The sequence below is a fragment of the Asterias amurensis genome, chromosome 6 (genome assembly GCF_032118995.1).
Source record: "Asterias amurensis chromosome 6, ASM3211899v1".
In the NCBI taxonomy this organism is placed as follows: Eukaryota; Metazoa; Echinodermata; class Asteroidea; order Forcipulatida; family Asteriidae; genus Asterias; species Asterias amurensis.
The window spans coordinates 3,008,494-3,033,834 of record NC_092653.1 but is presented as its reverse complement, the minus strand read 5'-3'; the positions used below and the strand labels follow the sequence as shown (position 1 = coordinate 3,033,834).

The 25,341-nt window shown below is 38.1% G+C and overlaps 2 protein-coding genes across 5 annotated transcripts in view; both read right to left on the bottom strand.

The window, feature by feature from the left end:
* On the bottom strand, positions 1 to 19,867 carry LOC139938281 (uncharacterized). Of its 2 annotated transcripts, none has more exons than XM_071933696.1 (10): positions 19,792 to 19,867; positions 14,409 to 14,824; positions 11,881 to 12,004; positions 11,332 to 11,424; positions 10,219 to 10,459; positions 8,364 to 9,515; positions 7,508 to 7,615; positions 5,217 to 5,406; positions 3,254 to 3,377; positions 1 to 1,098 (listed from the first exon to the last, which is right to left on the bottom strand). In XM_071933696.1, exons 2-10 carry the CDS (start codon positions 14,804 to 14,806, stop codon positions 955 to 957), a joined length of 2,574 nt encoding a protein of 857 aa, XP_071789797.1. In that variant the 5' UTR covers positions 14,807 to 14,824; positions 19,792 to 19,867; the 3' UTR covers positions 1 to 954. The 2 variants fall into 2 exon arrangements, with proteins under 2 accessions (XP_071789797.1, XP_071789796.1); XM_071933695.1 differs by lacking the exon at positions 19,792 to 19,867 and adding an exon at positions 18,946 to 19,005.
* The window catches only part of LOC139938282 (transport and Golgi organization protein 2 homolog), a 22,344-nt gene continuing 16,268 nt past the window's right edge, over positions 19,266 to 25,341 (bottom strand). For all 3 annotated transcript variants that reach the window (XM_071933697.1, XM_071933698.1, XM_071933699.1), the window contains one exon: positions 19,266 to 24,996. In XM_071933697.1, the coding sequence (XP_071789798.1) occupies positions 24,870 to 24,996 (127 nt within the window). In that variant the 3' untranslated portion in view covers positions 19,266 to 24,869. The remainder of the gene's footprint in view (positions 24,997 to 25,341) is intronic.

Sequence of the window (25,341 nt, the reverse complement as noted above, 5' to 3'; positions counted from 1 at the left end):
TAGGCTGAGTTGTCGGAACATAGGGGTGTCGGAACATAGGGGTGTCGGAATATAGGTGTGTAACTTTTATAACTAGCCGTTTTGGTTATGAATGAATATACCACTGGAAGCAATAACATTACTTTTAAGAGCGCCCTCACGCGGTCAATTATACAGCGGATAAGGAGCACCATTTACATAATTTATTATAAATGATAATAATAAGGGAATCAAAGTGTGGCGAAGAGGTTTCAACTAGAGTGGTTTAATCCCAACAAGTCCTGGTTCTTGATAATTTTACAGAGACGAAGTCCAGATCATTCAATTTCATAAGGCTGAAAACTCATTCATTTTCCTAAAAGCCAGCGGCAAGAGCTGGTCAACCGTTCACTTTCATCAAGTGTAAATAGAAAGTAGAAATTCAATTAAGGAATGGTGAAAGAATAGTCTTGAATAACTATAAATGAGATAGAATGACTGAAAAGACCTTGAATGAACAGAACAAAATCATGGCCTTGTGTGTCTGGCGACTTGCATAAAAAAAATTAAAAAATGTGTGTAAGAATACAGAATTGAATACATTTTAAAAGCTAAAAAGAAACCCTAGTTTGAGTGGATTCGGCAGAATATGCAAAATTTGAATACCTGGGGTGTTAATGAAATTGAATGAATTTTTATTGAAATAGACCCCATGCATAACGCAAAACACTACACAGAGAACAGCTATCATCCAATCATTGTCTCCTTTAAGCCCAGTGAGGGCGCTTTTTGACCCCAGTAAGGGCGCATTTTAAGTATGTGACGTCACATTCACATTCAAGGTGTCTATTGGCAGGGAAAACCTAAAATACTAATTATACTAAAGGAAATTTATTATTTACCGGTGTCCATCTCAAGAAGTTCATACCCGAGTACTGGTGGTAGAATTACAAACTGTCCATATTAACAGGCACCTGAGACTAAGTTCACATATGATCACATGTCTGATCTAAGTGTGAGTTCTTTCTTGGCGCTGTCTTGTAACTTGACGGCCCACTTGGAGCTACTCTTAGCGTAGATGTAGATGTAGATTGGAAAGATGAAAGTGATGACGTTCAGCACAATCAGGCCAATGTAAATCTGTCATATGAGGGAATACAAATTATAAACAACGAGGGAAACTGACTTGGTAAATTTTTAAAGACACTGGACTCTATTGGTTATTGTCAAAGACCAGTCTTCTCACTTGCTGTATCTCAACATATGGTGGTCCTGAAGGGACATCGCATATCGCAAACGTGTGCGCATACGTATGCAATGTCGTGAAACAATTCGCAAATATGTGCGCACACGAATGCAATGTCGTGAAACAATTCGCGAATATGTGCGCACACGTATGCAATGTCGTGAAACAATTCGCAAATATGTGCGCACACGTATGCAATGTCGTGAAACAATTCGCGAATATGTGCGCACACGTATGCAATGTCGTGAAACAATTCGCGAATATGTGCGCACACGTCTGCGAATATTATTTGCGATGTCGTGAATTTAATTGCATACCATGTTGCATACCTTTGAATAAAATGTCTAATGATCTGGGGGGTTTCTTTCCAACAGTGAGATAAGCGGTAGTCATTGCAGCAGTAGTCTTTGTTGTGAGGCAAGCGAGGCGTGTGGTCGTCCTTGGCCTGGTGCCAAGTTCCTGTGTATACACATGCTTTACAGAGGGAGCCTGCTGTAGCGCCACAGTACTCCCTAGATCGGTAACAAATTATCCACAACTATGACATCATCCTAATGGTATGCAAGATGGTATGCAATAAAATTCACGACATTGCAAAACAAATCGCACTCGTGTGCGCACATATTCACGATTTGGTTCACGAAATTGCATACGTGTGTGCACATATTCACGATTTGGTTCACGAGATTGCATACGTGTGCGCACATATTCGCGATTTGTTTCACGACATTGCATACGTGTGCGCACATATTCGCGAATTGTTTCACGACATTGCATACGTGTGCGCACATATTCGCAAATTGTTTCACGATATTGTATACGTGTGCGCATATATTCGCGATTTGTTTCACGACATTGCATACGTGTGCGCACACGTTTGCGTTATGCGATGTCCCTTCGGGGCCACCATACTGTCAACATATGCATAAAATAACAAACCTGTGAACATTTGAGGTCAATTGGTCATCTAATTTGAGAGATAACTAGGAAAGAAAAAACCCTTGTCGCACAAAGTTGTGTGCTTTTAATCTGAGGTCTCAAAATCAAATTCAAGGAAAATTACCTCTGTCTCGAAAAACACTCCACTTCAGAGGGAGCCGTTTCTCACAAGGTTTTATACTACCAACCACTCCCCATTACTCGTTACAAAGTAATTTTATGCTAATAATTATTTTGTGTAATTACCATAAAGCTTTGCATTGTGTGAAGGATAAGAATAAACTGCAAATAATAGTAAACTTGCAGGTACAACCATGTTAAGGGAAGGTACACGTTTGATAGTTACTCAAAACAAATATTAACTTAAAAACTGCCTTGGTAACAAGCATTGGAGAGCTGTTGATAGTATAAAACATTGTTGGAAACAACTCCCTCTGAAGTATGTAATTTTTGAGAAAGAGGTAATTTCTCACTTAAATAATAAAAGACTTCTAGCTAGAAGTCTTTTATTCCTATCTGAAAGCACACAAATTCGTCCAACAAGGGTGTTTTTTCTTTTATTTTCTCGCAACTTCGATGACCGATTGAGCCCAAATTTTCACCGGCTTGTTATTTTATGCTTATGATGAGATACACCAAGTGAGAACACTGGTCTTTGACGATGACCAAATGTGTCCCTTCCCTTTCAAATTCTCTTTTGAGCGAGTGTTGATCTCCTGAGGAGTATACTGTTCGAAACGTTTTATAAACCAAACCGTTTTTTTTTTTCAGAGCTGATTCTTCTTCATAAGAGAATTATTGTATGGTTGTACCCACAAGTTTATTACTATTTTTTGTTTATTCTTATGGACTGTGAAAGGGGTAACCCTGTTTCAGCCCTAGGAGTAGGTGGCAATGGCCTCTGGAAAAGTAATTGTAGCCCACACCTTGAAGTGGCCTTAAGGCCTTGTGTGTCAGGCGACTTGCAGAAAAAAAAGAAAAAAAAAGTTTCATTGTGGCAAGGATATTTTCGAAGTAAAACACTCACTCACGAAGTTCCAAAAAGGTGAGCACAGGAAGTCTTTAAAAACACTGACGTTAAGTATTTACAGAAGAAGTAATAAAACTTACCCAGAATGGATTGTTGTTCAGACGGTTCTGTACAAGGGTAAATAGAGGTCTCTGGATCAGACCCACTAAGGAGGCCAGAGATTCCACTAAGCCGGTTGTACTGCCAAAATACTGGATTGGGAAACTAGCAAAAAAACAGAGAATAAAAAAATAAAAATAAAAAATTGCGATAATAATATAAATGTAAGGTGCCACAGTGTAAGATGGCCTATTTAAAGGCAGCAGTAATGGGAAACATTATTAAAGCCATTATACACTTTCGGTAAACAGTATTGTCCAAAAGCCCACACTTCGTGTATCATAATTTATATATAAAATAACAAACTTTTGAAAATTTAGGCTCAATCGGTCATCGGGATCGGGTAAAAATAACGGGAAAACCCACTCTTGTTTCCCCACGTTTCGCCGTGTCATGACCTGTGTTCAAAATGAATCCGTAATTCTCGCTATCGAGAATTGATATTGTTTTAATGTTTTCTCAAAAAGTAAAGCATTTCATGGAATAATATTCCAAGAGAAATCTTTCACCATTGCCTTCTGTAAACCCTGTAAGTTATTTGTAAATCTGTGAACTTTTAAGTGAAGTTGCGTTCAGAAAGTGTCCATGTAACACAAAGCATTTTACAGGCAACCAGTTCTAGGCAATCCCAAGGAAGAGCTTTTTCGTGGTGCACGTAAATAAACCCAGAGAGAACTCATCGTGTCAGACTAGGAGTTTTATCCCCATGTTCTGGAATCACTTAGCAAGCACCCTTCAGGGCCCAATTTGATAGCGCTGCTTAACGGTAAGCAAATTTTCGTGCTTTAACTGCAGCAGAAAAATTTGCTTAAGCCTTAGCGTATTTCACAGATTAGCAGAAAATTTGGGCGGCCATATTGCGTGTTTACTATGGATTAGCATTGTGACGTCATTTATTTTTGTGCGGTAAGCACCGGAAGGTTAGCATGCCTTTTCGTGTGCTTACGGTTAGCAGCGCTTTGAAATGGAAGTCGTGCAGTAAGCACAAAATTGGCCGCTAAGCAGCGCTATGAAATTAGGCCCAGGTCTTGCATGTTATCTTTGAGAGCCCGGGCCAAGTTATGTTGAAAAGGACACTTCTATCGGAGAATCTTAAATTCTATTATAAACTTTTGAAGGGACACCAAAGCTAAAACCAGGGCCCAGTTTCATAGAGCTGCTAAGCACAAAAATTTGCTCAGCATGAAATTTCTTCCTTGATAAAAACATGATTACCAACCAAATTTCCATATGATTTTCAGGATAAGCATGACAACAGCTGAATCCCAAAACAAGCAATATACAACAAGTGGAAATTTGGTTGGTAATCCTGTTTTTTATCAAGAAAGAAACTTCATGCTTAGCAAATGTGTGTGCTTAGCAGCTCTATGAAATTGGGCACTGGGCAACAGGCTCAGTTTTACAGGTTTCTTGTGACTTACAGCCTACAGAGATACCGTTTTCTAATGAAAAAAAAAGAGGATATATTTAAACGATCTAAGCATAATAAATTAATTTTGAAAAATAGCCTTGCCTCGTCTGAAAAACATGTATCGGGTGGTCATTTTGAGAAAAACCTCTTCATTCCTTTTTGTTTTTGCCTCTTACCAACAATGTCATAGGCTGTTGAAAAAAAACCCCCTAAATTATGGACACAAAACGTAAAAGCTTGAGAACACAAAGCGTGAAAGCTTGAGAACACAAAGCGTGAAAGCTTGCGAGAGTGCGAAAGCTTCAGAGTGCAAAGCCTGTGTACATTTACCTTTGGTTTATAAGACCTTCTCTGCATTCTGCGGTGTTCCAAATGATTTTCATCTTAATTTTATGAATTTTTATCTAAGTTATAAAATCAAATAATTTTATTTATTTTTATTTTTTTTTTTAATTAATTTTTTTGGGGTGGGGGTTTAAAAACCAATGTTTTTCTGGTTAAAACTGGAGAAATCTCATGACTATTATACTCACAACAGGGCACATCCTGTAGCTACCAGTGAGTACATAAAACCCCTTGAGAAGGCATGGAGCAGGAAAGATGCATACCGCACTTCAATTACTGTGACTAACATAGTTGCATTAAATGCAATGTACATGAAAGTTGTCAACGCATACACTATGCAGCTGTCGAACAGATCCTGGTATGGACCCCTCTTACCACCTGAAAATCAAAACAAACACTCAATCAATCAATTCGTCGCCTTTAAAAAAGATTTTTATACACCTGTATGTTTTTTTTTACAATGAGTTTTTGGCTATCAAATCAAATCAAATCAAATCAAATCAAATCAAATCAAATCAAATCAAATCAATTCAAATCAAATCAAATCAAATCAAATCAAATCAAATCAAATCAAATCAAATCAATATTTACTTCCATAAAAATATATTAACAATTTGATTTTATAGAGACTGAAACTGTATGGAGGCATGACCCATTTAAAGCAAAGAATTGTAGGCTGGGATGCCTTTTACAAAGCAAAAACAAACCTGGAAAGTACTTATAAGATATAACAAGGCTTGTGGGCCACTTCAAAGCGAGAGGCTACTAAAACTACTCTTGGCTATATCCACCCAAATCAACTGCCACTATGGGCAAGTTGTCACCTACTACTGAAGCTGAAACAGGGTTGCCCCTTTAAATTCCATAATAATGATGTAGGCAACTAGGAGCCTGGTAGAGCAGAATGCACTACCTTCCAAACATTAATTTACAAAACAATATGTTTAAAGGCAGTGGACACTATTGCTAATTACTCAAAATAATTATTAGCATGAAACCTCACTTGGTACGAGTAATGGGGAGAAGTTGATGGTATAAAACATTGTGAGAAACGGCTCCCTCCGAAGTGACGTAGTTTTCGAGAAAGAAGTAATTTTCCACACATTTGATTTTGAGACCTCAAGTTGCGAGGTCAAGCATCCGAAAGCTGACACAACTTCATGTGACAAGGGTGTTTTTTTCTATCATTATTATCTCGCAACTTCGACGACTGATTGAGCTCAAATTTTCACAGGTTTGTTATCTTATGTACATGTTGAGATACACCAAGTGAGATGGCTGGTCTTTGACAATTACCAATCGTGTCCACTGTAAGTGACTTGCTCAAGGCCACGAGTCTCATAACTGGGTATTGAACCCACACTCTGCTGCTGCCACTTCCCATGAAGTGACCTATCTGGTCCCAAGCCCCAAATCCTCGTTTGGAGAAAATCAGGATTGAAGATTGCACCACCAATAGTTGTTTTTCACTTTTAAAAAAGTTGCATCCCTTTAGACGATCCCTCTGCTGCGGCTTCCCAGGTTGTATTGTAAATTCGGGTGAGATCCCTGGCTCCAGTTAAAGATGCTATGTCAGAGTTTTTACCCAAAAATTTTGATTTAAAATTAAATAGGTATTTTGATGGGGGTCGAGAATGTTACAAGCTTTCATTTAAGCCATTGCTCGAAAAAGTCTGCCAATTATTAGTAGCAGTGAAATAAAGTGCTCAAAATTAGTTTTTGTCGAGATCCCGACAATATATCACGTGACCAATTCTTATGTGTTTTAAAAGAAATGTTTAAACTTTTGTCATGGTTCCTGACCGTTAAAAGTAAAAGCTAAACTTTTTTTCATTAGAGCGGGTGATACTCTTTGAAAAACCATTCACTCCAAAAAATCCATTTAAAAAAAGAAATCTGACAAAGCATTTTTAATGGTTGTATGCTTTTGACTGGCACCCCCGAACAAAAAATGTTGAAAATAAGAAGAAGACCACAATTATAGGGCTAGACCGCTCAGTAAACTTGGGCTGTGGCGATACAAAAGAAAGGTCTATAGAGCCTACCTTTCGAGCATTAACCTCTCAACAAATCAAAAGGCGGAACCCTCGTTAGGCAAGTTGTCAAGCGTACAATCCCATTTGAGGTATGTTATGATAATAATAATTTGGGGGCTAATCTTTACTTGCAGCTAAGAGCTGAGTTGCGAAGGACGCGGCCACATCAACCCATTATGACCACGGAGCACAGCCAAGATCAAAAGTGTTTGATTTTTTCCTGAGGGAGGAAAACCGGATAGTCTGGAAAACCCTCGTGGCACAGCAGAGAACCAACGCACAACTCAACTCACATATGGCCCTGGCCGGGAATCGAACCGGGGTCACCTTGGTGAGCGCTTTACACACAAGCCAACCATGCCATCCATTGAACACTTATATCCTGATCAAGGTATTAGTCTCTAAGAGAGAAACTAGTTTTGTTGATAGCAACACAGATTTACCTGCCATTCTCTTCTTGGTTCTGTTTCTATCCAGCAGAAGTCCGCAGAGGGGCGATATGAATACACCGGTGACCTGGATGAAGGCCAAAGCTGTCGTATATTGACTCACTGTATGTCAAATAAATATAAAACAGAGGGTTAAAGTCATTATTAAAGTGACACATTGCCTTAGATACGGCAAATTGGTCCATGAAAAGTGTTTGAAATTGTTTGTTATGAAATCGCTATGGTAAGAAAGATTTTTTAAAAGCAGAAACTAACAATCCACACAAACATGCCTCGAAATTGCATGAATTGCATGGTTTCCTTTTACGTCGTGAATTAACAGGGCACGCCTTTTTGTGGAGTCAAGTTTAGTGCATCTATGCATCCTGTACCCAACTCTGCCTTCTTCCTCCTTAAAGACACTGGAAACCTTGGTAATTGTCAAAGACCAGCTTATTCTAACTTGGTGTATCTCAACATATGCAAAAAATAACAAATCTTTTATTTGTTTTACCCAATTGGTCATCAAAGCTGCAAGAGAGTTACGAAAGAAAAAACATCCTTGCTTTATAATTATGTGTGCTTTAAGATACATTAACAAAGTTTCAGGCCCGTAATCTCTAATATTTTTAGTGAGAAATTACTTCTCTCTCAAAAACTATACGCTACTCCAGAGGGAGCCGTTTCTCACAATGTTTTATACTATCAAAAGCTCGCCTTTACTCATTACCAAGTAATTTTTTATGCTAAAAATTGTTTTTGAGTAATTACCTATAGTGTCCAGTACCTTTAGGAATGGAATTCAGAAGGGCTATATTTTGTCCGAATGCAACTCGCGCTTTTGTGATAACTATTATCAATCTATACTCACCCAAAGATTGATCATTGTTTGTCAGTCGCTCCAAGTCTGGGTTGAGAGTCCCAAGAAAGAAGAACATGTTGAGTTGAAGCAATGAGAACCAGATGAGTAGGAAGAGTGTAGGTAACGATAATAAACACGATCGGAGAGACGGGTAGCGTAACTTCTTCATGGCTTCAGTCACGCTTTGTGCACAAGAAGTAACTTCTGTAATAGAGAGATCCATATCCTGTGATGATTTGGAGTCCATTTCTTCAGATGTTGTCTCATTGAGTTTGGTCTCTGTGGCTTGTTGTGCCCTGAGGTCTGTTGAGGTGTCTGTCGTGGCTTGGGATGCCACCTGTCCACGATTTGCCCCATTGTTTAACGAGGCCTGGGACACTGGTGTTTCGATGTCTTCAATTGATGGGTTTGGCTTCTCTGATGTTACTAGGTGTGGCCTCTCTGATGATTTGGTATCATCTGTTGTTGGGTTTGGCTCTTGTGATGTTGCTGTGTCATCTGTTGCTGGGTGTGGCTGTTGTTGGGCTGTGGCATTCTCTGTTGCTGGGTGTGGCTCTTGTGATGATGCAATGTCATCTATTGCTGGTAGTGGCTCTTGTTGTGATGATCTGGTGTCATCTGTTGTTGGGTGTGGCTCTTGTTGGGCTGTGGCATTCTCTGTTGCTGGGTGTGGCTCTTGTGATGACACACTGTCATCTGTTTCTGGGTGTGGCTCTTGTTGTGATAATCTGGTTTCATCTGTGGCCGGGTGTGGCTGTTGTGATGTTGCTGTATCATCTGTTGATCGGTGTTGCTTATGTGATGATGCAGTGTCATCGGTTGCTGGGTGTGGTTCTTGTGTTGATGCAGTGTCATCCGTTGCTGGGTGTGGCATATGTGGTGATGTGGCATCCTCAGTTGCTGGATGTGGCTTGTGTGATGATGCAGTGTCATCGGTTGCTGGGTGTGGTTCTTGTGATGATGTAGTGTCATCTGTTGCTAGGTGTGGCATCTCTGATGTGGCGTTCTCTATTGGTGGGGATGGTATCTGTGATAATAAGATGTCCTCTGTTGATGTATGTGGCACCTTTGATGTAGTGTCCACTGTTTCTAGGTGCTCAGTGTCTGATGATGTGTTTTCCTCAATGGCCAAATCTTTATTGAGCTGAGCTTTATTTTTTTCTGTATCGAACATAACGAAAGACAGTTGTTATCTGCCAGTTGAATGAAAGAAAAGCACATAACAAATTACATTGTTCTTTACCCAAATAGTAATTCCTATTAAACATATACGGAATATATCATTTTTTGTTTTTAAGCTGAACTGTTTATATTCAACAATTGACTCACAAGCCGTTGGGTTGGCGTAGTGGTTTCTTTCCTCGCGTTTCGCCTCTAGGACCCAGGTTTAAATCTTGATTGGGTTTTCAGTCCATAACTGACAGCGTGGGTTTTTCCCTTGAATCATTCTCTGGGGATTTTCCTCCCACATCTAAAACTGAAACTCCCTTTGGTTGTCTACTCTCCATTTGGTTATAATAACAATAATAAGACATTTGTAAAGCGCCTAATGCAAAAAGCCTCTTAGTGCATAAAGAGAACAATAAACTAAACAATGAGAGAAAGATACAAGATAGAAGAAAGCGAGGTGCATGCTGGTCTAGCTAGCGATCAAGGTTGACCGCTAGCTAGACCAGCATGCCCCTCATTCGATAGTTAGCGTTTGCGCAATGGGAATTTGCGAAAAGGTCGATGGTGCCCGGTTGAATATATTACATACATCTTCATTCATAGTGAGTAGGGATTCAGGTCATCACCAAAAACTTTATCTACTAAAGTATCAAAACCATTTTAGGCCTTTTATTTCATATTCCTAATTTTTTACCCATCACTGAAGAATACCGTCCATTATCTTCTGTTTGACTATCCTCCGATTTGAAAGTATAGGTACCATCAACTCCTTCCAGATCGCTAATGGTTATTTTCTTCCTGTAGTCGGGGGGCAGTGGGTAGGGGATATGCCCTCTCTTTGGAAGTAAGATCGTATTAAGACAGAGTATGGAGGACAGCCCCGCCCAGATGAAGAATGAAGTCTGAAGTGTGATGCCATATTGCTCGTAGCCAAACTGAAAAATAAGAATGAGATATATTTGGTTTTAAAGGACAGGTTGCAGAACTGCCATTTCTCCCTGATTTGATCTATAGGATCTTTCCCTGAGAATCAACCAATCTTTCCATGTTCTAATGAACACCTTTCAAAAGCTCTCCAATTTTGTTTTTGGAAACTTTTTTCCCTGTTCATGTTGAATGAAATTCTAAAAATCTCCCCGATTGATGTACAAAATCTCCCTGATTGCAAGATGCAAATATTGGCAGTTTGAATTGGTACAATCTCGAACAGGAAAAGAACAGACCTTTTGCAATAACAAGAAAGCTCCACTAAAACAATTCAAAACTGAAAACGTCCTCAATCTTTGAGCCCCAGTCCTAATTGTCGAGGTCTGAGTCCAAGTCCCAAATTATTTGGGTCCGATGTAATGTCAAGAATCACCTAGTAAAAAACTGTTTTTAATCAAATTAGTTGTTTGACCACTTGCAGCCACTCAAAAGGAATAGTTCATTTTTGATCACTATTCGCAGGATTATTAATTATGCTTAAAGGCAGTCGACACTATTGGTAAGAACTCAAAATAATTATTAGCATAAAACCTCACTTGGTAATGAGTGAGATAGTTTTTAAGAAAGAAGTAATTTCCACAAATTTGATTTTGAGACCTCAGATTTAGAATTTGAGGTCTCGAAATCAAGCATCTGAAAGCACATGTGACAAGTTTTTTGTCCCTTTCATTAGTACCTTGTAAATGAACTCAAATTTTCACAGGTATGTTATTGTATGCATAAGTTGAGATACACCAAGTGAGAAGACTGGTCTTTGACAATTACCAATAGTAAGAGAGAATGAAATATTCCATATGTTTAATCTAAATTTGCAAATTACCTTGAAGATGATAAAAACAAATGCTGACGAATCAAAGCATCCAGATAGAAGAGAAATGAAGGTGGACTTCTTTCTTCCAAATAAGTTTGAAATCTGCAAAAAAAAACCACACACTCTTGTCAATAATGTGCATACAAGTTTCAGAAAGAAACACACCAGAATAGTTTATTTACTCAAAATAATTGTTAGCATAAAAAGTGATTTGGTAACAAGAGATGGAGAGCTGTGGAGAGTAAAAAATTGTGAGAAACGGCTTCCTCTGAAGTAACATTGTTTTCCAGAAAGAAGCAACTTTCCACTAAAATATTATAATTTTATTTCAAGACCTGAGGTCACGAAATCGAGCATCTGAAAGCACATTACTTTGTGTGACAAGGGTGTTTTTTCTTCCATTACTGTCTCGCAACTTCGACGACTAATTGAGTTCAAATTTTCACAGGTTTGTTATTTTGTGCATATGCTGAGATACACCAAGTAAAAAGACTGGTCTTTGACAATTACCAAAGGTGTGCGGTGTCTTTAGACAAAAAAATGATAAAATAAACTTACCTGCATATTAACAAATAACAGTTCGATTCCACCGACTATCAACAAACACATAGCTGGAAGGATGACGTCAGTCGACTCTCTAGAACTGAGGGCAACTAACAGCAAACTGGCCACCAAAAAACAGCTGCGTCAAAAATAAAAACAAAAACAACCACAAAATGTTTATGTTTTTGGCGCTAAACAAGTTTGCCCATAACAACAAACCTTTAAAGGATTTGGGTACTTTTTCAAAATGTCCATAGATTTACATTAAACTTACAAGGTTTGAAGATAATGATAGTGGAAAACTTCCCTTCAAAAATACTGAGGTGCTGTAGTTTTTGAGAAATGAGTAAAACAGTGTCATGAAATTACGTTTGTAATGCTTAAAGACACTGCACACTATTGGTAATTGTCAAAGAGCAGTCTTCTATCTTGCTTTATCTCAACATATACATAAAATGACAAACCTGTGAAAATTTGAGCTCAATCGGTCATTGAACTTCCAAGATAATAATGAAAGAAAAAATACCCTTGACACACAAAGTTGTGTGCGCTTAGTTGATTTTGAGACCTCAAGTTCTAAACTTGAGGTTTTGAAATCAAATTCATGGAAAATAACTTCTCTCTCGAAAACTATGGCACTTCAGAGGGAGCCATTTCTCACAATGTTTTATACCATCAACCTCTCCCCCATTACTCGTCAGTAAGAAAGGTTTTATGCTAATAATTATTTTGAGTGATTACTAATAGTGTCCACTGCCTTTAAAATATTTTTTGTCTCATCAAACAAAAACTATTTTCATGACATTGTTTTACTCGTTTCCCCAAAACTACAGCACCTCAGGACGTAATATTTTCAGGGAGGCTTTCTACTATCATTATCTTCAAATCTGTGGACATTGTGTTTTTTGTCCTACAAAAAGTACAAACACCCTTTAAAAGTTGCCTTTAAGTTCCAGAGGGACTGCTCTGTGGCAGTCTCTCTAGAACTGAAAGCAACTAACAGCAAACTGGTCACCAAAAAACAGCTGTGTCAAAAAAAAAAAACACCCCAAAACAACCACAAAATGTTTTGTTGGCGCTCAACAAACTTGCCAATTATAACAAACCTTTAAAGGGAAGGTACACATTTGGTAACTACTCAAAACAAATATTAACTTAAAAACTGACTTGTTAATATCAAGCTTTGGAGATCTGTTGGTAGTATAAAACATTGTGGGAAATGGGGTGTTTTTTCTTTCTTTCATCATTTTCTCGCAACTTCGACGACCGATTGAGCTCAAATTTTCACAGGCTTGTTATTCTATGCTTATGATGGGATAAACCAAGTTAGAACACTAGTCTTTGACATTATTACAAAACGCGTACAGTGCAAAATAATTGTTTTTTTGCTCACAAAACTGGGAGTGTAAGCATTTCATGTAATTCACCATAGACATAAACTGACAAACCTGTATAAGTTTGAGATCGATCAGCCATCTGGGTCACGAGAGAATAGTGTAAAAACCGATTACAAATTTTGCATTGCATCGATGCCAAAATAAAAATGAATAAAACGCTCACTGAGCGATAAGCTCCAAACGCGAAGTTAGATTATTTATTTCTCATCAAATATGATATTTTAGACAGAAATATTTCAAGGGATGTTTTCTACTATCATCATCATTAGACCATGTAAGTTTTATGTAAATCTGTGATCTTTACGATTTTTGTTTCTTACCAATTCTGTAATGTTCCTTTAAAACTTTGGTTGCAAATGAATTCTAATGATATGGAATTAAGGTTTGCGGTTACACCATGTAATGACTATCTCTAAATGAGTTGGGGTGGTTCTGAAAAGAACCGTTGGTTTCAACTTGATGTTTTGATCAGTATGTTCTGATCTTTTTCTGGAGAAATCATTGATTTCTAATGAGATGAAATTTCCCAACCATGTTTTAGAAATCAGGAAAATTCTGAGTGAGTTACATGCATACAGTTATATGTAAGAACTAGAGGGCGCACTGGCCTATATATGCGCTCCGGTTATTTTCCAAGTTGACAAAACTGCAAAACTGGCATCTCACAGCGTGTGTTTGTGCGGACATTTTGTAAGTTGAACAAACAGCATCAATAAAAAAAACCTCAAACGTGCATTTCATATTCAACGCGCATGCAGAATGACGCGCTTGTCATCTTGCGGTCCCGCAGCGTTTGTGCACGAAGCATCACTCGTGCGCCCTCTAGTTCTTATGTATAACTTTATGGTTACATGTCTCCGTTTACCGGTTTCCTCAACATTACATTCACCGATAGCGCATTCTTGGTTTCATTACTTGAAACATACTTTAGTAAATATTCTTTCACATGCTTTTCTCTTCTGAATGATTTAAAACTAGAAAATACCATTAGCTGATTGTAAACTGCTTACCAAACCAAAACGTACAAGGCATAAATGCAAAATGGTCTGACGTTTCGACCCTTGCAGTCTTTCTCGAAGGCTGAATGAGAAAGACTCTGCTAGGGTAAAAATACCAGGTTGTTTGATTCAGAAAGAAACGCTTTACCTTGTCAGCATTCTCATGAACAGCGTTCCGAATTTATCCAACATCAATCCCATCGGGAAGAGAAGAAACTCATAACAGAAGGTAGCCACGGTGAAAATGAGCTGAAGTTCGGCGTCTTGCTCTGGGCAGCTTGGAAAACCCCTCAAAGGTACCTCATCGACTCCCAAGGAAGCCGGTGTTGTCTGGCCAAAGACTGTCACCTGGCTAGGGGTACCCGGTGCTCCTGTTGAGTTGATGGTGGGAGACCTTGTTGCTTCTGGACAGAGGTGACTGAAGTATCCATCTTGCTTCAGGATGAAGACGAGCGAGGTCCAGCCGAATGATATCCCGCTAAAGAGCAGGATTTCACTGATACCAAAGCTTAGCGTCAGGACTCGATATAAACCTAGACTCAGCATCTCTTACATGTCACACTACTGTAGATTTATACGACAAATGAAGAAATAGTCCACAATGTTACAAAATGCAAACAACCAAACATCAGAATTGTGTAAACAACCACGTATCGAAATGTCAATACGCAGTTGCCATGCATATAGAGCCGAGGCTGTTTAAATGTTTAATTGAGTGAAGGACTACATGTTTGCCACTAGAAAACAAGTAATCTTATGATAAATACAGACATTACGTGTTTTCAAAGCAGAATAATTTGGAACAGAAAAACTTCTGTCTTAAAAACAAGACACACATTAACAAATTTTGGGAACAAACATTCAAAGCAATAAAATAATTAATGTTGTATATTAACCAGCTAAAGTTGAAAAAATCACGATAAACAATGAACTGGGCCCGATACCATAGAGGCACTTAAAGACTCTGGACACTATTGGTAATTGTCAAAGACCAGTCTTCTCACTACTTGGTCTTTCTGACCACGCATAAAATAAGAAACCTGTGAAAATTTGAGCTCAATTGGTCGTCGAAGTTGCGAGATAACTATGAAAGAAAAAACACCCTTGTCACACGAAGTTGTGTGCTTTCAGATGCATGATTTCGAGACCTCAAAATTCTAAATCGGAGGTCTCGAAATCAAATTCGTGGAAAAATACTTCTTTCTCGGAAAATTCCGTCACTTCAGAGGGCGCCGTTTCATACTATCAACATCTCCCAACTCCCACACGAAGTTGTGTGCTTTCAGATGCATGATTTCGAGACCTCAAAATTCTAAATCGGAGGTCTCGAAATCAAACTCGTGGAAAAATACTTCTTCCTCGGAAAATTCCGTCACTTCAGAGGGAGCCGTTTCTGACAATGTTTTACTATCAACATCTCCCAACTAAGTTTTTCCACTAATCATTATTTTGAGTATTTACCAAAAGTGTCCACTGCTTTTAAGCACAAAAAGTACATTAAATGTATACTTTACCTTTAATCAGGTCAATAAAATAGTGCACTGTGTGTAAATATTATAGCAACAGTGACAAAGCAATTAATGGTATTAGTTTCCACCTTAAACCTTTGATAACAATTTTTTGAAGGGTGGGGGACACTATATCAAATGTCCCCCCACAAAATTGGCCCTAGATTGCATCACAGAGCATCTAGAATGCAAAATTTTCCCGGGCCCTTAAGCGGGCCCGGACCCATGCCATAAGGTTTCACACTTACGTGCTCACTCTTTGACAGTATTCCCTCCCCCTAACACTTGGTTCAAAGACCCACACTTGAAGATGCTATCAACTCAAAAGGTTCTACTGCTGCTCACACTTTACAGATGTTCTGTTCCATTCTGTAAGCCTCTTATTGGCCTAAAATTGCACCACAGAGCATCTAGAATGCAAAACTTTCCCGGGCCCTTAAGCGGGCCCGGACCCATGCCGTAAGGTTTCACACTTACGTGCTCACTCTTTGACAGTATTCCCTCCCCCTAACACTTGGTTCAAAGACACGCACTTGAAGATGCTGTCAACCCCAAAATACTCACATTTTACAGATGTTCTGTTCCATTCTGTAAGTCTCTTATTGGCCTAAATATTGCACCACAGAGCATCTAAGATGCACAATTTTCCCGGGCCCTTAAGCGGGCCCGGACCCATGCCGTAAAGGTTTCACACTCATGTGCTTACTCTCTCACAGATTTTCCCCCTAAAACTTGGTTCATAGATCCGCACTTGAAGATGCTGTTAACTCAAAAGGTTCTACTGCTGCTCACATTTTACAATGTTCTGTGCCATTCCGTATACCTCTTATTGGCCTTAGATTGCACCTCAGAGCATCTAGAATGCAAAATTTTCCCGAGCCCTTAGGCCCGGACCCAAGGCCATAAAAGGCTTCGCGTTCAGCTTTATAGCAGGCTCCATCTTTAATACCCACCAGGGATGAACTGCCGTCTGAGCATTATAATGCAGAAACAAAATGGATATTACGAAGCCATACAGTGAGTTGTTTTTTAGGTACAATAACCATGATAGCAAAAATAGGTGCATCATAGCTTGAAATAGGCATTAAATCTGAGAGGGGGGAACATCACCCCTCAGACTCCATAGATTGCACCAGAGAGCATCTACGGACAAAAAAACCCCGGACCCCACGCCGTAAATGTTATGTCCCCCCCACCTTTCAAGACGGATTGACGCCCCTGCTTCGACGATGACTAGAGCAAGCTAAACGAAAAGTTGAGACCAATTAAGAACTCACTCCGCCGGTAGTGAAGTTAATAAGCTATAAAGTAGTAGCCTGGCCGATTTTTCTACCTTCCGCCCAGAGTTAAAAAGCAGGACTCTCTTGAATTCTGCAAATCTACTCCACGGTAGTAGATTGAATACAAAGCAAGACAAGCTCTCATAATCATAATCTATAAGCTTTCATAAACATAATCTACCCAGCAAGTACACATGATATTACCTCAAACCAAAATGGATAACCCCTTTCCTGCAATGCCCCAGAATCCCATGAACTCTTTGATGCTAAACAACACATTAATGTCCCTATAATAAAAGAAAAAGTGGGAGACATTCAATGAGTTTTTCCAACATACACACTTAGAGCCCGTCATGCTCTACTGCTGCAATGGAAACATAATACAGTTTGTGAAAGGGGTTACACATGACTATAGTTGAGCTGAATTTTTTTTAGTCACAGACAATGACAACCATAAAACATGAGATTGAAAGACCGTAACATTCGATGGCTTTGGACGAATGTGACCGGTTTTTCCTAAAATAAATGTTAGAAATATTAACAAGTACCTGAACTAATAGTTTTTCTTTGTTGTGTCCAATAAGCCACCCCTGTTAACAGTAATCAATTTTGTGGAATAAAGTAGTTTGAACCAAAACACAGTTTTCAACACATGTAAAAACATTGTCCTTATTTTATATACTTAATGTGCTTTTGATTTTGTTACATTTCCATGTACTGATTTATTCCCATAATTGTTTTATTTTCCAAAAAAAAGGAGTAATGGAATAAGCATATTATTGAATTGAATTGAATATTTGTTATTATGAACACTGGGATTCTGGGGTTCATGTTGGGATTAGATAGTAACTTAAAAAGGTAAAGTATACCTTTGGAATTTGGAACACTTGAAAGATCAAAAACTTGAAACTACAAATAGCATAAATGGAAAAAATACCAAAAGTTTGACCACCACAATTTTTAAAATTAATTTTAGACCCTGAAAAAGAAAGCGTGAAAAGCATCTAGACAATGAATTACACAGGAAAAACCATAATCATGTTTACATGTTTATACATCACCCGAATAAGAATACATAGAGCTATGTTTAAAAGAAACTATCGTAGATAGTATTTCTGCCTATGTTATTAGTACTGGGGCCAGTTTCATAGAGCTGCTTAAGCAAAAATTTTGCTTAAGCACGAAAATAACTTGCTTATTTTACACATGTTACTGGACAAAGTTTCATGCCATATACTTTGTATTTAGCCGGTATGTGACTGGTATTTTAGCCGTTATTTGCTTAGCATAACAATTGAGTAAAGTCTTGGCCGGTAATCTGATTTTACTGAGCAAGGATTTTTTTGCTTTAAAGCAGAATTTTGTGCTTAAGCAGCTCTATGAAATTGGGCTCAGGTTTACTAAAAATTCAAACATCGCAGCCCAAAGGGCTAAATTGAGTTTAAAAGATATACAAGAAATTGTATTATAAACATTAAAAAGGGCAGTGTTTACAGAAAAAAAATGTTACAAAGATTATGTACAATTGACAAGAATACTTGGATTCCAGCTCCATTAAAAAAACAACAAGCAGTAATAAGAAGATCAACTGTTGAGAAGTGTGATATTAAGTGTGCGTCCAAAGCCAGTGACTATATGGGCTCATATCATTTTTGTGAGTTGGGCCAAAACAGTATAGAACCAGTCCATTCACAATTTTCAGCACTTGTAAAAACATTGTCCTTGCAACAACTAAAATCAGCTGTTGCAATTTCTTTTAGGTTTTCATTTACAGCATTTACAGTTTTCGTGAATGCAGACGGAATTATTTCACAGAAAAAAAAAATGGTTCTACTATTAAACTACATGATCAGAGTAAGCTTTCAAATTGAAACTAAACAACAATTGCTATCCTTACCAATGCTGTGTGGAATGTCTGTAACAGTTACATGATCAGACCATCTTAAATGCCTTTAATCGACCAAGCTAATATTATCAAACACAAACACACACACACACACCAAGCCTGAATACAAAGTCCATTCGTACTAAAGCTGTAGTTTTGTCCATGTTCATCATGTATAATAAAGCTCACCATCATTTGAAAGAGTGGGGTCAGATCTTTCCAATGATAGGTAAATAAGGTAGGGTTGCTTTTATGCAATCTTTTCAGTTTCCAATTGGAGAGGCGAAATAATTAAAATGCCCAACATGCTACGGAGTTCCCTATGTGCAAAGTCTTGTGGTTTACAAAAAAGTTTTTTGGTTTACAGAACACACTGAGGACATTTATTGGCCGATTTGAATGATTTTTGATTTACACGAAAGAGGAAACTCAACAAGACAATTGTTTAGTACTTTACTCTAAAATGAAATCTTTAAAGCTATTGGACACTTTCGGTACTGACAAAAAAAAAGTTCACAGATTTACAAATAACTTACAGGGTTTACAGGAATTAATGGTGAAAGACTTCTCTTGAAATATTATTCCATGAAATGCTTTCGTTTTTGAGAAAACATTCAAACAATATAAATTCTCGATATCGAGAATTACGGATTTATTTTTAACACATGTCATGACATGGCGAAACGTGCGGAAACAAGTGTGGGTTTTCCCGTTATTTTTTCCCGACTCCGATGGACGATTGAGCCTAAATTTTCACAGGTTTGTTATTTTATATATAAGTTGTGATACACAAAGTGTAGGCCTTGGTCAATACTGTTTACCGAAAGTGTCCAATGGCTAAGGATTATAAAAACTAACCTTTTGAGCACAAGCTTCCTGTTGTGTGAGGATGTGTGTCGACATACTTGAATTGTCAAACCATGTGGGCACCCAATGGTTTTTTTATGTCAACAGAATTGGGGGCTGAAGTGAAGTGAAAGGCTTAGAGACCTCTGCCAAACAGCACAACAGATCAAGAGGGTCATGGTATTGAGTTATCAAAATGTGAGTGAATTTACCGGTAACATTGGATATTGTCAAAGGCTAGTCTCTACACTTTATGTGACCCCAAATAATGGAGGAATACCATGCACATGAATTGCTGGAATAGTTATGAAATAGTCGTAAGAAAGAACATCCCCTCTCTCCCCCCAAAAAAACAAAACAAAAACCTAAGCACCCCCTCTCACAAAAACAAACTAAAAAATTGTGCATTGTTGACATCTAGGGGAAATTTCATACATTCACACAAAATATGCTAACCAATTTTGTTGTTTTGTAAGTGTTTGCTAAGATTTATATGCTGTTTGGCCCACCTTCATGCGCTTATAATTAGGTGACTAGGCTTGGTGCAGCACTGCACGTAATTTCTTTCTGTTGGTTCGGAAAAGAACTGGTGGTTGACAGCACAACATTTCATTCAGCAAGAGAATGCTTATAGTTACCAGGGACCAGCCAAGCATGTCACACACACGTATATCTACCCGTTCTAACCGGTTTCCTGCCTAAAATTGAATGGATGTCACCCTCATTCATACCTGTTTTATTCTAAATTTGGATGCAACATTTTCTTTTATAAATTTGTATCCAGGCCTATTCTATCACTAAACACTTACTTCATCACTCAAAGGCATTTTTTGTATGAAATAAACATATGATTTTGCTACAGCGAAATCAGGCATGAAAAAACGTAGGGACTCTCGTTGCAAAAACTGCTTACACACATGGTGTAGGCTCCTGGACACTATTGGTAATTGTCAAAGACCAGTCTTCTCACTTCAATTGTCTCAACATAGCGAGAGTTGCGAGATAATAATGAAATAAAAAATACCCTTGTCACACGAAGTTAGTTGTGTGCTTTCAGAAAATGACTTCTTTTATTCGAAAACTACGTTATTTCAGAGGGAGCCATTTCTCACAGAGTATTATTTTATCAACAGTAAGGTTTTATGCTAATAATTATTTTGAGTAAATTACCAATAGTTTAAAGGCAGTGGACACTCATTGGTAATTACTCAAAATAATTGTTAGCACAAAAACTTACTTGGTAACAAGCAATGGAGAGCTGTTGATAGTATAGAACATTGTGAGAAACGGCTCCCGAAAAAGAAGCAATTTTTCACAAATTTGATCTCGAGACCTCAAAATTAGATTTTAAGGTCCCGAAATCAAGCATCTGAAAGCACACAACTGCATAGAAAAACCTAGCTCAATGTATTTCCTTTGGTCTTCTAGGAATCGCTTGCGCCGGTTTGCATTATTATTCTTTATCCCGATGCAAACTTAACATATACAAAGCATAAAGTAAAACAACACATTTCTGACTCTAAAGAATAAGCAAAATAATGTAATTGAATTTACCAGTTAGCAGTAGCGATTCCCGATTGCTGTGTCCACATGAATTAACGTACAGAGTCGCAATAAATCATCTAAATGAACTTGAATCGATAATGATCAATAAGATTCATAATCAGAAACACAATGACCAAGGACGACAGTGTTTCAACCGCAGAAACAACACATACCTCATGACAATGGTCAATACGAATGACAACAATTGAATTGTAGTGGGATACAGTGATTGATGTAACAAGGCCACTGGGTGAGGGGTGGTGGGGATGGCGGTCATACATGTACTTGACAGTTCAAGGTCACTAGAAACATTTGGTAATTGCTAACTCACTTGGTGTATGCTAACATATGCGTAAAATAAAAAATATGTGACAATTTGGGCTCGGTTGGTCATCAAAGTTGAAAGAAAAGGATGCAACAAAAACAGTTTAAAGGCACTGAGTTTGTTGGTAATTGTCTACTTACTTGGTGTATTTCTTACATATATGCATAACTTAACAAATCCGTGATAATTTTAGGCTCAATTAAACCAACTAAACCAAGTAACGCAAGGGCACCTTGTCCATGATTCTGAAATTTGTCTGACTCAAAATAGTAAGTCAATGTTGCTTTGACCATAGAGCAAGTACTGAGAACAGAATAATTGCATAGATACAACTAAACAACAAGATTTAAAGATTTAATGCATCTGCTGATGAAATTGCTAAACCATCTGCACTGATGACAAACTGATTTACAGAATAATTTATGCAACAAACTAAAGAAATTAATTTATTTCACTTATTGCGGTAACAAATTCTGTAACTTTTATTCAGTATACTAAGTCATAGGTCTCTGCAGCATTCAATAATTCATGCTGGTTTTAGAGGTAGGGTCGTTGATAAAATATTGTTGTAAACGTAATGCATATTTAAAGACATTGGACACTATTGGTAATTGTCAAAGACCAGTCTTCTCACTTGGTGTATCTCAACATTACATAAAATAACAAACCTGTGAAAATTTGAGCTCAATTGGTCGTCGAAGTTGCGAGATAATAATGCAAGAAAAAACACCCTTGTCACATGAAGTTGTGTGCGTTTAGATGGTTGATTTCGAGACCTCAAGTTCTAAATCTGAGGTCTCGAAATCAAATTCGCGGAAAATTACTTCTTTCTCGAAAACTATGGCACTTCAGAGGGAGCTGTTTCTCACAATGTTTTATACCATCAACCTCTCCCCATTACCCGTCACCAAGAAAGGTTTTATGCTAATAATTATTTTGAGTAATTACCAATAGTGTCCACTGCCTTTAAAGCCAATCAACACTTTTGGTAAAATAACAAACCTGTGGAAATTGGAACTCACTTGGTTGTCAAAGTTGCGAGATAATAATGGGAAGAAAAAAACATCCTTGTCACCTGAAGTTGTGTGTTTTCATATGCTTGATTTTTAGACCTCAAAATCTAATTCTGAGGTCTCGAAACCAAATTCAAATTTGTTAGTGAACAATAACTTCCTTCTCGAAAACTACATTACTTTAGAGTGAGCCGTTTCTCACAATGTTTTATACTACCAACAGCTCTCCATTGCTTGTTACCAAGTAAGGTTTTATGCTGATAATTATTTTGAGTCATTACAATAATGTCCACTGCCTTTAAAGGCAAACTTAACAACAAAAGTCACATGTGAAGTTTCAGCCGAACGCAGTGTGTGCTTGCTGAGAAAACCACAAAAAACATTCACAGTAGATTATAAAGAATGTCAAATTCATCCAAGAGTTTAGCAAGTTGACAAACCGACCCTCAGCAATCTGAGAAATGATTCATGCATGAATCGTTATTTAGACTCAGATGTTCTTGGGTGAAAAATTACCCAAACCATAGTACTTCTCGGGGAATCCTTTCTCAAACAGTTTATACTATCAACAGCTGCCATGCTTCTCACCATGTTATGGTTATCAACTTTTTAAATTATTAACAAATCTATGACCCTAAGTAAAATAAGTGCAGCTTACTGCAAAGCTTCACGCTATTATCTAAATATTAAAAGTATTTGTTTGTGTTTGGTATTGTCACAAATTTTCACAGTCTGACTTAAAAATCTGTAAAAAATACCTTATGATTAAAATAAAATGATTAAATATTAGCTTATTAACAAAACTTGTTTTTAAAAAAACGAAATGAAATTTGTTTAAAATAAAAACATGAACATTCATGAATTTTTATGCTGAAATTGAGGTCCGATTGGTTAAAAAAAATCAACCAAAACAATCAACTATTTTGTCTAATTTGCCCCGTTTTGTTTACATTTCAAGTGATACTCCAAAGAAGTCCACAGAGTATTGACCCATGGACCCTTCCCATGAAATATGCTAATTACATTCACGCATGCGTACAGACCCTGTTGGTTGGCAAACGCCATAGAGTTGTGCACTAAGCAGACGCACAGTCGCGTCTGCGTCACGCAACCATTAGCCGTGTACAAAACAGCGCGATATTCCCTCATTTTGCCAACCAAAACGTTAAGTGTGCACGCGTGCAATTTACATATTTCATGGGAAGGGTCTATTCACCTGACGTAATTATCAGAATAATCTTTGACGTGCCCTTTTGGTGGGCAATGTCACTGTGCGTTATTCAGTGAAGTGCGCATTTTCCAAAGAGTTTACACGTAAACCTATTGCCCACCAAAACGGGGAGTGATGCACAGTCGCCGCGTCTGACGTGCATGCAAGGGGTTAATACTGATCAAACAAAACGTCAAGTGGAGCCACCAACATGACCAATAGTCAAAGAGTAATGTATAACATGGCGTCGCGGCAAATCTTACTTGCTTATACTTCGCAAATACATTTGCCCAAGTGTGGGCCATAAAATGAGGTGCATCGTCTGAAAATTGTATTTGAGCAAAGTAAGCTTTGCTAATTACAATTAAAAATCAACTTGAACATTATTGTATGTACCGATTGCATAATAATAATAATAATAATACACAGTTTTTATATAGCGCTTCACACAAAAAGCCTCGAAGCGCTTTACAAGAAAAAAAAATATAATTGAGTAAAACTTAACAAAATTAGTTCATAATGTAAAAAAACATATATTTTGACCAAAAACAACTGCCACCAGGGGCATATTGCCACCTACATGTACCTCTTTAGCTGAAACAGGCTTACGCCCTTCCCAGTCCAGAAGAATATAGGCATGCGTATCATCCATTTTTGTTATGAACCACCTACTCTTGGGTCTGAAACAGGGTTACCTTTCCCGGTCTATGCGAATCATCCACTAGAAGCCTGGCTGGTAAGGTGACTCAGGGTGCTGGGTGCTGATGGGTTCCTACAGCATGTATGCTGTGTGGGTTATCTGTTGCCACTTTGGGCGCTGCTGTGTGAGTGGTCTGCTCTAAAGTCAGGGTGCTGGGTGTTGATGGGTTCCTACAGCATGGATGCAATGTGGGTTATCTGTTGCCACAGTGGGCGCTGGGTGTCTTTGGGTTATTGTAGCATGGATGCTGTTCGAGTGGTCTACTCCAAAGTCAGGGTGCTGAGTGTTTCTGGGTTCCTACAGCATGGAAGCAACATGGGTTTTCTGTTGCCAATCAGGATTCTTGGAGTCTATGGGCTCCTTCAATGTTCTCTCTGTAAAACTGATAGTTCCTTCTGCATCAACGAGGATTACAGTGGTGGTTCTGAGAGAAAGATACAATAATAAACCAACGTCACATTACACTTGTGTCCATGAGCAAGATACTTAACCATAATTGCTTCTCTCCACCCAGGAGTAAATGCGTACCTGTGAGGGCAGAGATGGTTCTTGTGATTGGCTTAGCCAAGTAGCGCATATATTGCGCACAGGCTGTATACTCCCCAGGGAGCTGAGATTGTTTAATGAATGATTTAAGGCCCAGTGACCAGGGGTAATAATGTCGAAAGAGGGGCACTTTGAGAAACCCCTCGGGCGTGAAAAGCGCACCATAAAAACGGTCTATTATTATTATTATTATTATTATTGTTATCAGAATCACTGAGTACTT

Bases quoted from the DNA above. Each gene is read 5' to 3' on its own strand.
- LOC139938281 (XM_071933696.1), bottom strand. From the start codon at position 14,806: ATGCTGAGTCTAGGTTTATATCGAGTCCTGACGCTAAGCTTTGGTATC. The intron at 9,516-10,218 runs GTAAAAAATTAG...TGTTCGATACAG, and splicing joins ACGGTATTCTTCAGTGATGG to AAAAAAATAAAGCTCAGCTC. The intron at 3,378-5,216 runs GTGAGTATAATA...TTTTTTTGCTAG, and splicing joins GCTACAGGATGTGCCCTGTT to TTTCCCAATCCAGTATTTTG.